Source organism: Apaloderma vittatum, unplaced genomic scaffold (genome assembly GCF_000703405.1).
Source record: "Apaloderma vittatum isolate BGI_N311 unplaced genomic scaffold, ASM70340v1 scaffold45387, whole genome shotgun sequence".
In the NCBI taxonomy this organism is placed as follows: domain Eukaryota; kingdom Metazoa; phylum Chordata; class Aves; order Trogoniformes; family Trogonidae; genus Apaloderma; species Apaloderma vittatum.
This window is the reverse complement of record NW_009725398.1, coordinates 1-11,686: the sequence shown is the minus strand read 5'-3', so window position 1 is coordinate 11,686 and position 11,686 is coordinate 1. Positions and strand designations below refer to the sequence as shown.

Sequence of the window (11,686 nt, the reverse complement as noted above, 5' to 3'; positions counted from 1 at the left end):
CAAAGGCCCTAGTTTGGGGTTGGTGGGGGGGGGGGTGAGGAGGGCGTAACGCAGGGGCTTGCTTTCTATGCTGTTACATGGTAGGGTAAAAGGGCTGCGCTACAAACATATGGGAAGATTCTGGCACTAAGTCCATTTCTCAGCAGGGTAATATCACAAAAACAAGGAAAAAAACAACAGCAAAAATCCCAACTAAAGTGTGAACAGGTGCAAGAGAAATTGCAAAATGTTTTGCCTCCTGACACAGGAAATAACTTCACTAGAAGTTTCTCCTAAGCAAGAGCTTGGAGGTGCTAGGACAATATTTAACAAACAGCAGCTTCATATATCGAAGGACTGAAGAGCTGGAATCATTCCACGGAACAGCGAAGGGCACAGCTGGCACTGAGAAATAGCATCTTCTTGAACTGCTGAAAGATCACCATGATCATGTAACTGTTTCCAGTGATCATGTCTAGGCAGTAACAGAGCAGAGCATATAAAATGCGTAGGAATACTCACCTTTGTCTTCTGCTGTTTGAGATAAACAGAAACAAAATAAAAGTAGATGTGATCAACCCTTCAAAATCTAAGACCTTTTTGTCATCCCACCAGTGTTTAAAAAGAGATTAGTAAAGTACAAGTTTAGCCAAAGCCTTCCGCTTACAGAAGAAAGAAGAGCACTTGCCACTTCGTACAACACGAAGATGCGAGTTCAGTGCTGGCAGTTCCTCAGTACAGCCTCAGTGGTGTGCACATAAATGAACCATACTGCAAATGCCATCCAAGCGGAGGCTTTTTGGCAGAGCTTCTGCTTACAGCTGTCTGAGTCCCCCTGCAGCTGTCCAAAGGGAACAGCATTTCCCAGAACCTAGATCACCTCAGTCCACACTACAAGCAAACAAGAGATACCTAGTTATCTAATAAGACTGAGCTGTCTTGGAAGGTCTCTCCCTATCCCTACATCCAGGTGCAGGGATGCAGAAGAGCATAGGAACAACTTAAGACGGAAGGAGAGCATTCTTCTGCCTGAACAAGAAAGCAAATATTTTAGTGACTCGGAGCTGTTTTGCTATTTACTGTCCATGACTTGCCATCCTTTGTGAAGATCAGGATGAATGGTCATTTCAAAGATGCTAAGTTTCATCCTCCTGCTGCCTGTGGTCACATCTCCACGTATTCACTAACAGGATCAGACAGCTGAGACACTGCAGTTCCACAGATCTTCACTCCTGGACATACAGTGTGGCATCAACATTTTGGGGGAGCAACTCACACCCTTTCCATCTGATGCAGAAAATTCACACTGGAGCTCTGGCATCACAAATCACCTGCTGCTGACTTCCCAAAGCCCAGCCTGCAGAACATACTGTCCTGGCATTCGAACTTCGTGTATTCATTTGCAAACCAAACATCCCAGAAATGCCTACTTTAACTCTTCATCTCTTTACTGGATAAAAATTATAAGTTAAAAAACTCCCACTGATGTTGCAGGGCCTGGCTTTAATACTATAGCTTCACATACAGCACTGCAAATCTAAATGTGCTCTTACCAAAACTCTTTGGTGCTGACATTCCTCAGGGCTCTGTAATGGCAGTCACATGTTCCTCTGTACCGTTCTGCAAAGCCCCGCTGGCCCTACTCCTGCTGCCCAGCTTGTCTTCTCCATCCCTGTGGGACTGCAGCACCCCACATCTTTTGAGTGTGGCCAGGTTGACCAGAGGGTTCTGAAATCCCTCTGACCCCTTCCAGAATAACTTAACAGTATAATTACAGGACACATTACAACGCAGGAGGGACAATATTCTTCTTCAGTACAGACAGAGCAAGATTTAAACAATAACCTCATTTCTTTCCTGCATTATCCAAAAACGTCTCCAAGCAGAAAGTAAAATGCTTGAAGTCCCCAGCAAGGTCCCCTGGACTGCAGATACCACACTACCAAAATCTCAGAGGCTGCAGGCTAACAAGCCTGCCCGGCAGCTCCTGGTCTCACTACTTTCTTTCAGACCTACCTGGAATTCTCAGCTGTGACATCTTTGCAGTGTTTTCAGAGCCTCAGGTAACAGATCACAAGTAGCTGACTGACTGCACAACAGCCTAACACTAATTTTACTGCTTTTCCTTCCCTGTAATTAGACTCCCCTGCTCTAAAAGGAGAACAGAGATCAACTATAAAACTATTTAAAGTGCAACCACAGGCACTTGCATTGAAACAGGTGAAACTAGGGCTCAAATTTAACTTTTTTTTTTTTTTTTTTTTTTTTTAGTTAGGCTTTCATTTTACATTTAGTAGAGTTTCACCTGTTTTCTGTCCAGATTCCTACTTCTAAGGACAGTTGCACCTTTCTAGACTATGGAAATCAGTCTTTTAAGAGAGGCTAAAACTGATACATTCTGTGCTGAACCAATTGTTTAAAAGAAATCCCTAAGGCACAGACAGAGCTGGTTTTCATCAGAACAGAAGCTGTGGATAAGTACAAATGATGTGCTCTTGCCAACTGCTATTCAAAGAAATTTTTCCTGAGAGAGGGTTTTACACGGAAGACTGGAGTTTAGCAACCAGAGTTGCACACAAGTCCTTGCATCTTCCCAGCTGAATCAAACAAGAAAAGTACAAGAAGCTCTATTTTGCTCCTGAGCTTTTAAAAAACTGCCTTTATAAAACGCTGTATCATGATAATAAGGTAATACTCAGTTCTGCACGCGGTGAGCCACAACCAAGGCAACTCTTACAGAGACCAGCACGCAGTACAATCCAAGGTGTGGCAAGAAACTCCTTTCTTAAGCTACACACGGTGGCTTGGATCTAGCAGAGCAGGGTATCAGTTTGGAAGTACTTTTCAGCTTAAGTAGATTGTTCCTAGTATACAGGCATTGAGGGCTGTACCCAGTCCTTTAAGGTCTCCTCAAACCTACTTCAGATCTCCCATATGAAGTTGGAAAACAGCTCCTGTCTGTAAAAAATGGCCAGATTTTGGCATGGCCTGCCCGTCGCCAGGGTAACTCTGAGCTTGTGACTCAGCTTCCTGGTGGGAAGCAGTAAACCTAAACAGGTCAGAAGGATACAATAGCTCTGATTTGAAACAGAATCTTTTCCTGTTTGTACTTCATTTCTTGACCGAGTTGAAAAACTCCACTGAAACCAGGACAAGTCAAGCAAAGCAGTCAGGCTCTCGTCAGCACAGCCTTGTGACTTTGGTCGTAACACTGAAGGGAACAGAAGACGTAGCATCCCTGGAAGACAACATTGTTTGGAATTATACATGCATGTAAGGGCTTCCTATGCTATTTTTCGTAAGACCAGCTATGAGAAGGCCTTGTCCCAGAAGAAGGGTGGAGTAAGTGAAAGAGCTACTTACATTAGATATAGAGCTAGAAATAACAAGTCATAGATTTTGTCCATAGGAAGCTTGTGGCACTAGTCATGGAAGTCAGATGAGCTGAGACCTGGCACAGCATCCCCAGCTGAGACAATTTCCACAAACTGTCTCTAGAAGATCATTACTTGATGTGCACAACTTCAAAACATGCTGGGTTACAATTAAGAATTTTTCCAGAATTCAGGGAGTTTTAGCCCCACGTCCTAGATACTCCCCAATAACGTTCATTTTCCCCTCACAACATGCAGAAGTGCAGCCAGAAGCGCAAAGCTGGGATGCTGTTAGTCTTGATTTCTAGTATCTGGTCTCTTCTCTCACGCTGATAGCAGTCTTCAGTGTCTGAATTATTCTTGGTCTTACTCATTCCCTAGTTTGTGAGTTCCTACACCACGTTATTGTTTAACTATTTCATATAATGTCAATAAAAACTATTTGCTGCTTGTTAGTGCTCCCACAGGGACTGTATCTGCCCCTAACCTTTCTGACTATATTGAGATCTTGGGATTCACATTTGAAACCAAAAATAACCTTTAGAGTGCAGAGGTCATCTTCCTCAACAGGTCTCTTGATCCCCCAGCTTTTTAAATCACGGGGTCAATTTAGTTGGGGTCATGGTAGAAATATGAGTAAAGCTTGGGTATGCTGTGCTAAAGTTAGATCTACAGCTTCTTTAAATTGAAGTACTGAATACAAACAAGCCACCCTCTCACTCCTTTTCAGCTGGCAAGTGATTCACACCCAGAAGCTTGAGAGTGGCTCTAAAGCCTCACACTTTTATTTCTGAGCTGCCTTCCTTTCACCCAGGTCTAGTTAAATGGCCAAACACACCAGAAATGTGGCAGCGTTGGGTATTTAGCAGGTTCTTCCTCTAGTTTGCCTAGCAGAGCTCACATCACAGGGGTGGCTGTCCAAATAGAAGCCTAGAGGCAAGTTTTGCTAGAAAATGGTTTCAATTCTTGAAGAAAAGTACTAACAGAGAGGGAGTAATGTGGCAACTCACAAGCGCACTCCTTGATGTGCTGTGCCTTTGATCAACAGCACCTCGCTCTAGAAAGAGCCTCAGCAAGTTCTTCGCTCCCCACATTGCTCTTAATCATTCCCTACAGGTTCCTCTGTTTGAATCAGCCTCTGTTCCAACATGCAACACAAGTCAGTAAGTCCTCCAGGTGCCAACTAGGTTGGACTGATTTGGAATGGATTGTTACAGATAATCATATTGGAGGAAAGCTTTCCTAATAAGCCCAGAAAACCCTGGCTTTTAGGCACCCATCTGTACTCATATTCTCAATCTCTCCTTTTGAAACAGGCAGCGACTACTGCAGCTACACGGTGCAATGAGTTTTATACTCCTCTTCCTAGGAGGCTATTCTTAAGTTCCTTGCACAGAAAATAGGTTGGACTCCACGTTCCAGAGGCCTAACACAAGGTCTTAAGGGAAACAACTTAAATGCTTACTGTGTAGTCCAGCACAATTTGCATTATTGCAGGAGGAAAGCCAACAGGGATGTATTTTAGAAGACTGAATTAAGTAACTCAAAAGCCTAACAGCATGATTTGGACACAGCAATAACCCTTATAGCTGATTTCACTCTTGGAATACCAAGTAAACAAACTTCTCTCCTTCTATTTTTTTTTCTATTTTTTTTTTTACGTAGCAAGCATCCTTTCCAAGGGCCAAGTCAGCAAAAATATTATGAGGGACCCCACTCCAAATATAGAGGCTTAACATTAATGCAAGATGCATGGCACAAACTGGTGAAGTGAAATTAAAACTGTACTCTGGAACAAGCCTATGGTACGTCTCAAAGCCACTCTCGCTGGTTATTCATGCTATAGTGAACATACCTGATACAGCTGTTCATGCCAAATTAGAGAAGTGACAATTTGAGTAAATCTAGATCCCATAGAGAACGCAGACAGCATTGTGATAAGCTTTCTGTAAGCCAGTTGGAGATCCCATGCTCTGATCACCACCACAAAAGAAACAACCAAATAATTCAAAGTTTATTCCTTAAAAAAGTTCTTTAAGAAGCAAAATAATTTACTTCAAACCCAAAGAGATGCATTATTGAAAGCAAATAATTATACAAAATAACAACAAATTAGCCCTTGGATAAAAAGTCCAGATCCTAAGATGTTCCCTGCCATCCTGGAGGTGATACACCAACAGTCACTCAGGGCTTGTGGAGTAAGGGAGCACCACATGTAGTGTCAGAATGCAGTTCCAACTCCCAGCCCTCTCCTTCCCCCATCAGCCTGAAGTTGCTTGACATCAATTCTAAGTCACTGAACTGTACTAAACCGATGATGGTTGCTATCCATCGCAGTTGCTATCCCAAGTCCTGCTGATGACTATTTTTTCGCACAAATTTGAGACCTCTTTGAACCAGACCATGGAGTGGGGATGCTAACAGTAAAGCCACAGAGTTCTGTTATCTCGTTAGACAACTGTTCTCAGTCAATAATAACAGAATAATTTCTTACAATTATTGGCAATTGTAATTTTTGAACAACAGCTTTACCCTTTTTCTGTATTTTACCTCAAAGTTGTTTATGCCCGTTCTTCCCAGTGAGAATAGTAAAGTCAGCTTGGCAGAAACTCGGTGTTGTGCTGGCCATTCCAAATAACAACACTTGGACTGTATCTACAAAACCACTTTCCCAAAGACCTGTCTTGTGCAAAAACTTCTGTGCTTATCTTCTAAATAATTTTCTCAAAAGATCTTGGGGGTTTTGTCTTTCCACAGCTCTCTCTCAGTTGCCGCCAAAATCAAGGTTCTCTTATAAAGACAGCTGGAAACAAAGTACAATCATTTACTTCTTACTAGTACAACATTGATTTTGTATCACTCTCTAGATTTGAAACTAAAATAAAGCATATGGGAGCACAACACGTGCAGGTCAGCTCTGCAGCATCCTAAGAGTTGACGTGTCCCCCTTCTAAGGTTCCAAAGGTGAAATATACACTGACCTATCCTTACCAGATCTGCTTCCCTTTTAAGATTTTATAGAGCCCAAGAGGAAGGAAATACTGAAGAGACTGTAGATGCATTTTCCAGTTCTCACACAACTCCAAGAATTCATAACTTCTGAAGTTGCAGCCAGTACATTTTTAAGGACAGCTAGAACACGCTGTGCAATGTAGAGAAACAACAATCAAAAAACATCCATGGACTTGGATAACAAGGTCTCACCGTTCAAACTTACTGCAAAATCCACATTTGTTGTCCTTACAAAATGTTTAGTCCATGTGACCAGATGCGTATCCCAAAAGCTATTGTTTTCCACATGTAATTTTATTGAGGGGACAACAGCGTATCACACATCCCCTTAGAAGCAGTCACCTTCCACCACAGTGCTCAAAGAATGCTTTTACAAATAACTTCTTACACCAAACAGAAGAAAAACACTGCTTGCTGATTACAGACGTGACAGCTTGCAGCGATGGGAACTGTCATGTTTAACTTGCAGGCCTGAGATCTTCTTCAAACTCGAATAATGCTGCCCACCACTGTGTATGCTGCTGGAAAATGGTTTATGTAAAAAGTATTGGGGGTTTAATTCTTATTAGTGTCACATGGGTCAAAGGTAAAATAAATTGCAAAAATATACTTATAAGGATTATCACAGAAAAAGGAAATGTGAGGCAGATGGATCCTCTTCACTACAAGAAGAGAATTAAGGTAAGTAGCGAAGAAGCGATATTAGAAGGAACAATTTCTTCTCTCGGTATTTACCGATTTCTAATTGAGAACTCTAAATCAAGGTGTATGAATCTGACACCAGCAAACTGAAACTAAGCCCACGCAATTTCTCTGCTCATGCTAGTTCAGCAGACTGACTGAACGCTCCCTCTGTTGGCTGAAGGCTGACCATTCTTCCACCTGACAGTAACTGGGAACTCAGCGTTGCTGTGGGATACGCTGTCTGACCACACAGAACAGAACCCAGTACCAGCAGCACAAGTAGGGATGGACACCATATTCCAAGGAACACCGGTAGGTTTTGCAACAGCGATTACACTTGTACATCCTGATTATATGAGGTGACAATGTTCTTTTCTAGGAGGAACTCGCACAGCTTATGCGGTAATTCTCTCATATGATGAGGCTGTTAGAACAAGCCCAGGATTCCCGTCAGCGTATCATACACTTTCTGTGTAGTCATCACTGAACTCACTTCCTTCCTCATTTTGCAAGCATGCTGCAATCAGAAGCTAGCTCAGTTTTCTGTCATAGTTCTTTGCCTTCTGCCCTTAGGCTGGACATACTAAGTCTGTGATAAACACTGCACCGAATGCAGTCAATCTGAAATCCCACAATCCTTCCCTGACAAGGAGATTGTTCAACTCCATTTCACAGGGAGACATTTTGACAATACTGTGTTTACTGTCCGGTGGTAAGAAGATAATTCAGGATAAAATAATTTACAAGTTACAGACAGAGTTGAATAATAGCTGTCCAAACTAACTAACCTCCAGTTACTGGATTAATTACTGAGAAGCTACCCATAAATGTTGGCAGTTCATGTTAAAAATGAACAGCTGACTAATTTGGTCCCACTTGAAAAAGGAAGACATCTGAATGCTGCAGAAAACCAGTATAAACAGTTCTACCTAGAAAGAAAGCAAAAAACAGATGCAGTATGTCCCCCTCCCCTGTTCAAGAGTCTTATATGTGCCTGCTGGATCTTCCAGCCTACAAATTCCTGTTTCAGTATCCTGTCAGGCAAAGAGATCACCCACATAGGACATGCCTGCTGAAGACAATGAGGTCCCAAGAAATTCCAGTTCTTGGGGTCCTTCCTCAACCCACGGGACTTCAAATCTTCTTAGCAAACAGGCACTTAAGTTAGGAAAGATATTTCCTTTTTATTACAGAGAATGAAGGATCAGTTAAGTGGTACTCCTGGCACAAAAGAGATGTTGCCGATACACTGTGCAGGTGCAGAGGAAGTGCCTACCAACCTGACACGTGACAGGAGCATTTCATGGTGGCAAAACCTTTTCTGATATTAGCTGCCAAGCAACGGCTAGTGCCACTTCTCTGACAGCACAGGAAGCCAGAATCCAACAGGAAGGGGACAAACATCACTTCTAGTTTTTACTCTAGAGGTAAAGTGTCATCTTTTTCACAGCATTGTCTCTATAGTTCACTCTTCTTGTGACTGGTTTTCTTCTTGAACCCAGATAACACAGTGAGAAAAGAATCCCAGCATATCAAGAGATGCAGCTGCTCTGTTAGCTGAGCAAGGAGGTAGATGCCACAGATGCTTTCTTCGGATGGAGCACAGAAAAGGACCTTGTGCTAATTAACTGGTACCAAGATTCCGGTCGCTGGCACCAAAATACTGCAGGGCATCAGCATGAGACACAACACAGTAGCATTGAGACTCGTCCGGCAGCTACATCTCAACCATGTGTCCTTGGCATCTGGAACACAAAGGCATTTGTAATTAGCTGCCATACAACCTTGCAATGCACGTACCACGCTGTTGCACTGCACAGGTCCCGAACTGGTCTACCTGTTCTTACAGTAAGCAGCAACATCTTCTGGGTAACACTTGAGAAGAATTTCATTCAGTTGAGGATCTTATAGGTTTCATTACTCCCATAATTTTATCTGGTTAATCTTCCAACAGTGCATATTCTAGAGGAACACAGCTCAAGATAAGCTGCTCAGAAGTCAATAATCAGCAAATGGCAACTGCAGAACTGTGCACACTCCTCTTTCTAGTTCAGGTGCTTCTTGTGTACAAGACAGAAATTACACATTCTCCAAATAGTCTAAATGCTTTCCCAAAGGAAGGAGACACTGGCAAGAATGACACAGAAAAATCACACAATTATCAGTTCAGTGGAAATCCACAGGTCAGAGCCAAAAGGCTGCTGTGAATAAAATTCTTTTACTTAAGCTTTGCTCCCTACTCACACGGCAAAAAAAAATAAAATAAAATTTGGAGAAATGCATTAATTGTAGGACCTAAATCTCTGGGTATCGATGGCTTGTATAACAGGGAAACACCCACCTATAACAGCTAGTATTTCTAAGCCATGCTTACTGACAACTGAAAGACAGACAAGAAGGCAATGAAAAATTTAAATTACAGCTCACCTTATCACATCACAATGCAAGACAATCCCATACAGCCTTGATTCCCATCCTCATTGCTGTTGAGCTTTTTCATCCGGTACTGACGGATCTCTCTCACCAGTGTGTAAAAAGCGTCTTCCACACCCTGAATGCAAATAATCCAGATAAAGTGCTGTCTTTCCTGAGGCTTCTGAGATCACTGTTCTTTCCATCACAGATTCCCTCAACATATTTGAAAGACATACTTCTACAGGAGGAATAGTAGGCAACTTAAACCATAGCTCATAAGAGGAAGAAACTAGTACCTGCATCCAAAACTCTCCACTTACACTCTTAACTCCCCTGAGGCCAACCTCCAAAGTAACAGCCTTAAAACAAACAAAGTAAATTGTAACTGCAGAGAGGCCTCATGCAGGAAACAGTCTACTTCTTGACTAATCACGTCTGGTTTAGAATACTTAGAATTTTCTGGCTCCTGATTATTAATTGCACCTTTTTCTGCTTCATTCTACGCTGATGTAGGTAGAACACTGGCTTACTGGACAGAGCCACCATACTCAATGCAGCTCTGAAGTCTGTTAGTCCAGTCTGCGGAATTCTTGCTGTAAATGTCATCTTATAATCGCCCTTCATTAAGAAGTCAAGAAAACCGAACAGGTCTGGGATGACTAGCCACACAGTCTGACCACTTCTCAGCAAGAGCACACGAAGCTCTCTTCCTCTTACCAACATCATCCACTTGAAAGAAACTCAATACAAGTCTGACGCGATTTGTGTCCTGTGATCAAAACAGACCTCTTTCAAGTTAAGAGCGAGTGGGGAAATAAAAAGCTAAACATTGCAGATGGATTAAAAAAATGCTTACTGCTATAATTAAGAAAAGAGTACATGGGAAAATGCTAGGCCATTCTACTGTGAGCACACAGGAAGAAGTCAGACCAAGAATGGAAGCATCTTACCTGTCTTGTTTTAGCAGATGTCTCTATGAAGGGGATTCCGTAGCTTTTTGCTAATTCTTGAGCCTGTTTTGTGTCTACCGTTCTTGTGGGCAAATCACACTTATTCCCAACTAGCACCATTGGCACATCATCTGAATCTTTCACTCTCTTGATCTGTTCTCTTTAAAAAGACAAATTAAAAAAAAAAAAAAAGCTAGGAACTATTTTCTAAATATAAAAGCTGTTTTAGCTCAATAGTCAAACAACTCTGTGCTACAAAAATATCTATTAAAGCCAGACAGGACCTCATGGGTTTTAACCTATAGCACTGTCTAATAACGTCACACACTCCATCTTCTGGTCCACGTATAACTCCATTCTGACACGTTTGCCTTCTTAACCATTTTCTGTATGCTCTAAATATCACTTGATTAACACTGCACCACAGATGACCGTCCCACTCTCAACTGACTACTAACATACTGACACAGAATGCAGATAAGTCTGAAAAACCTTCTGGAAGAAGATTTAACATTTGTCTATTATTTAGTCTTCACTGGGTCTAAAAGCAAATGGGTCTGATGCCTTTTCCAGTTTTCCCTCCCTGTGGTAAAGACCTAGACCATACCTGTAAAGGTTAATATCAGCAAACGATTTACTGTTGTTAATGGCAAAAACACAGAGGAATCCCTCCCCAGTTCTCATGTACTGATCACGCATGGCACTATACTCTTCCTGTCCCGCAGTGTCCAGAATGTCTAACAAGCACGTCTCTCCGTCAATAACAACCTGTTTCCTATACGAATCCTGCAAAATACAGAAGCAAATTTTAGATTAGACAAAAACATTGTACTACTTCTTTTCGCCTCCTGCATTACTAAAGAAAAATAAAACCAATAATAAAAATTAAAAAGTATGATTCAGTGGAGCTTCTCTAGTTATCCGTGTCATGAAAAAATGCAAGTATCTAAAAACTACCAGCATTTAAAATGTTACTCTAAGCTCCCTCAACCTTTCTTACAAGACAGTAAAATCCTGTTGTTTGCAAGAAATTCCTCAACCTGTACACAGGAATTGTAAATGCCATCACTACAACATCACGACCAAAACCTGCACACGCCGGTGGTGACTCCTTCGTCGCCACTGCTGGCTGCCTACACCCTGCTTCAGAAAGCACGGACAATATCCAGGGAACCCACGGGAGAGTCTTCCCCGGATTTCGTGCCCTGTGCGTTCTGATCCCACATTCGGCTTTTTAAGAAACCAGCAGATAAATACACAGCCCACCAGCAG

At 42.1% G+C, this 11,686-nt stretch overlaps 2 protein-coding genes across 2 annotated transcripts in view; both read right to left on the bottom strand.

Moving 5' to 3' along the window:
* Positions 1-5,615, bottom strand: part of AMPD1 (adenosine monophosphate deaminase 1) — a gene marked incomplete at its 3' end in the record, with an annotated part of 12,737 nt that extends 7,122 nt beyond the window's left edge. The window contains exon 1 of the mRNA XM_009872868.1: positions 5,600-5,615. Within this exon, the coding sequence (XP_009871170.1) occupies positions 5,600-5,615 (16 nt within the window). The remainder of the gene's footprint in view (positions 1-5,599) is intronic.
* Positions 5,616-8,356: 2,741 nt separating this feature from the next.
* NRAS (neuroblastoma RAS viral (v-ras) oncogene homolog) lies at positions 8,357-11,203 on the bottom strand (the record flags this gene model as incomplete). Its single annotated transcript, XM_009872867.1, has 4 exons — positions 8,357-8,794; positions 9,477-9,600; positions 10,415-10,574; positions 11,022-11,203. Coding segments are annotated over 3 exons (462 nt in total), but the record flags the coding sequence as incomplete, so codon positions are not given.
* Positions 11,204-11,686: the final 483 nt, after the last annotated feature.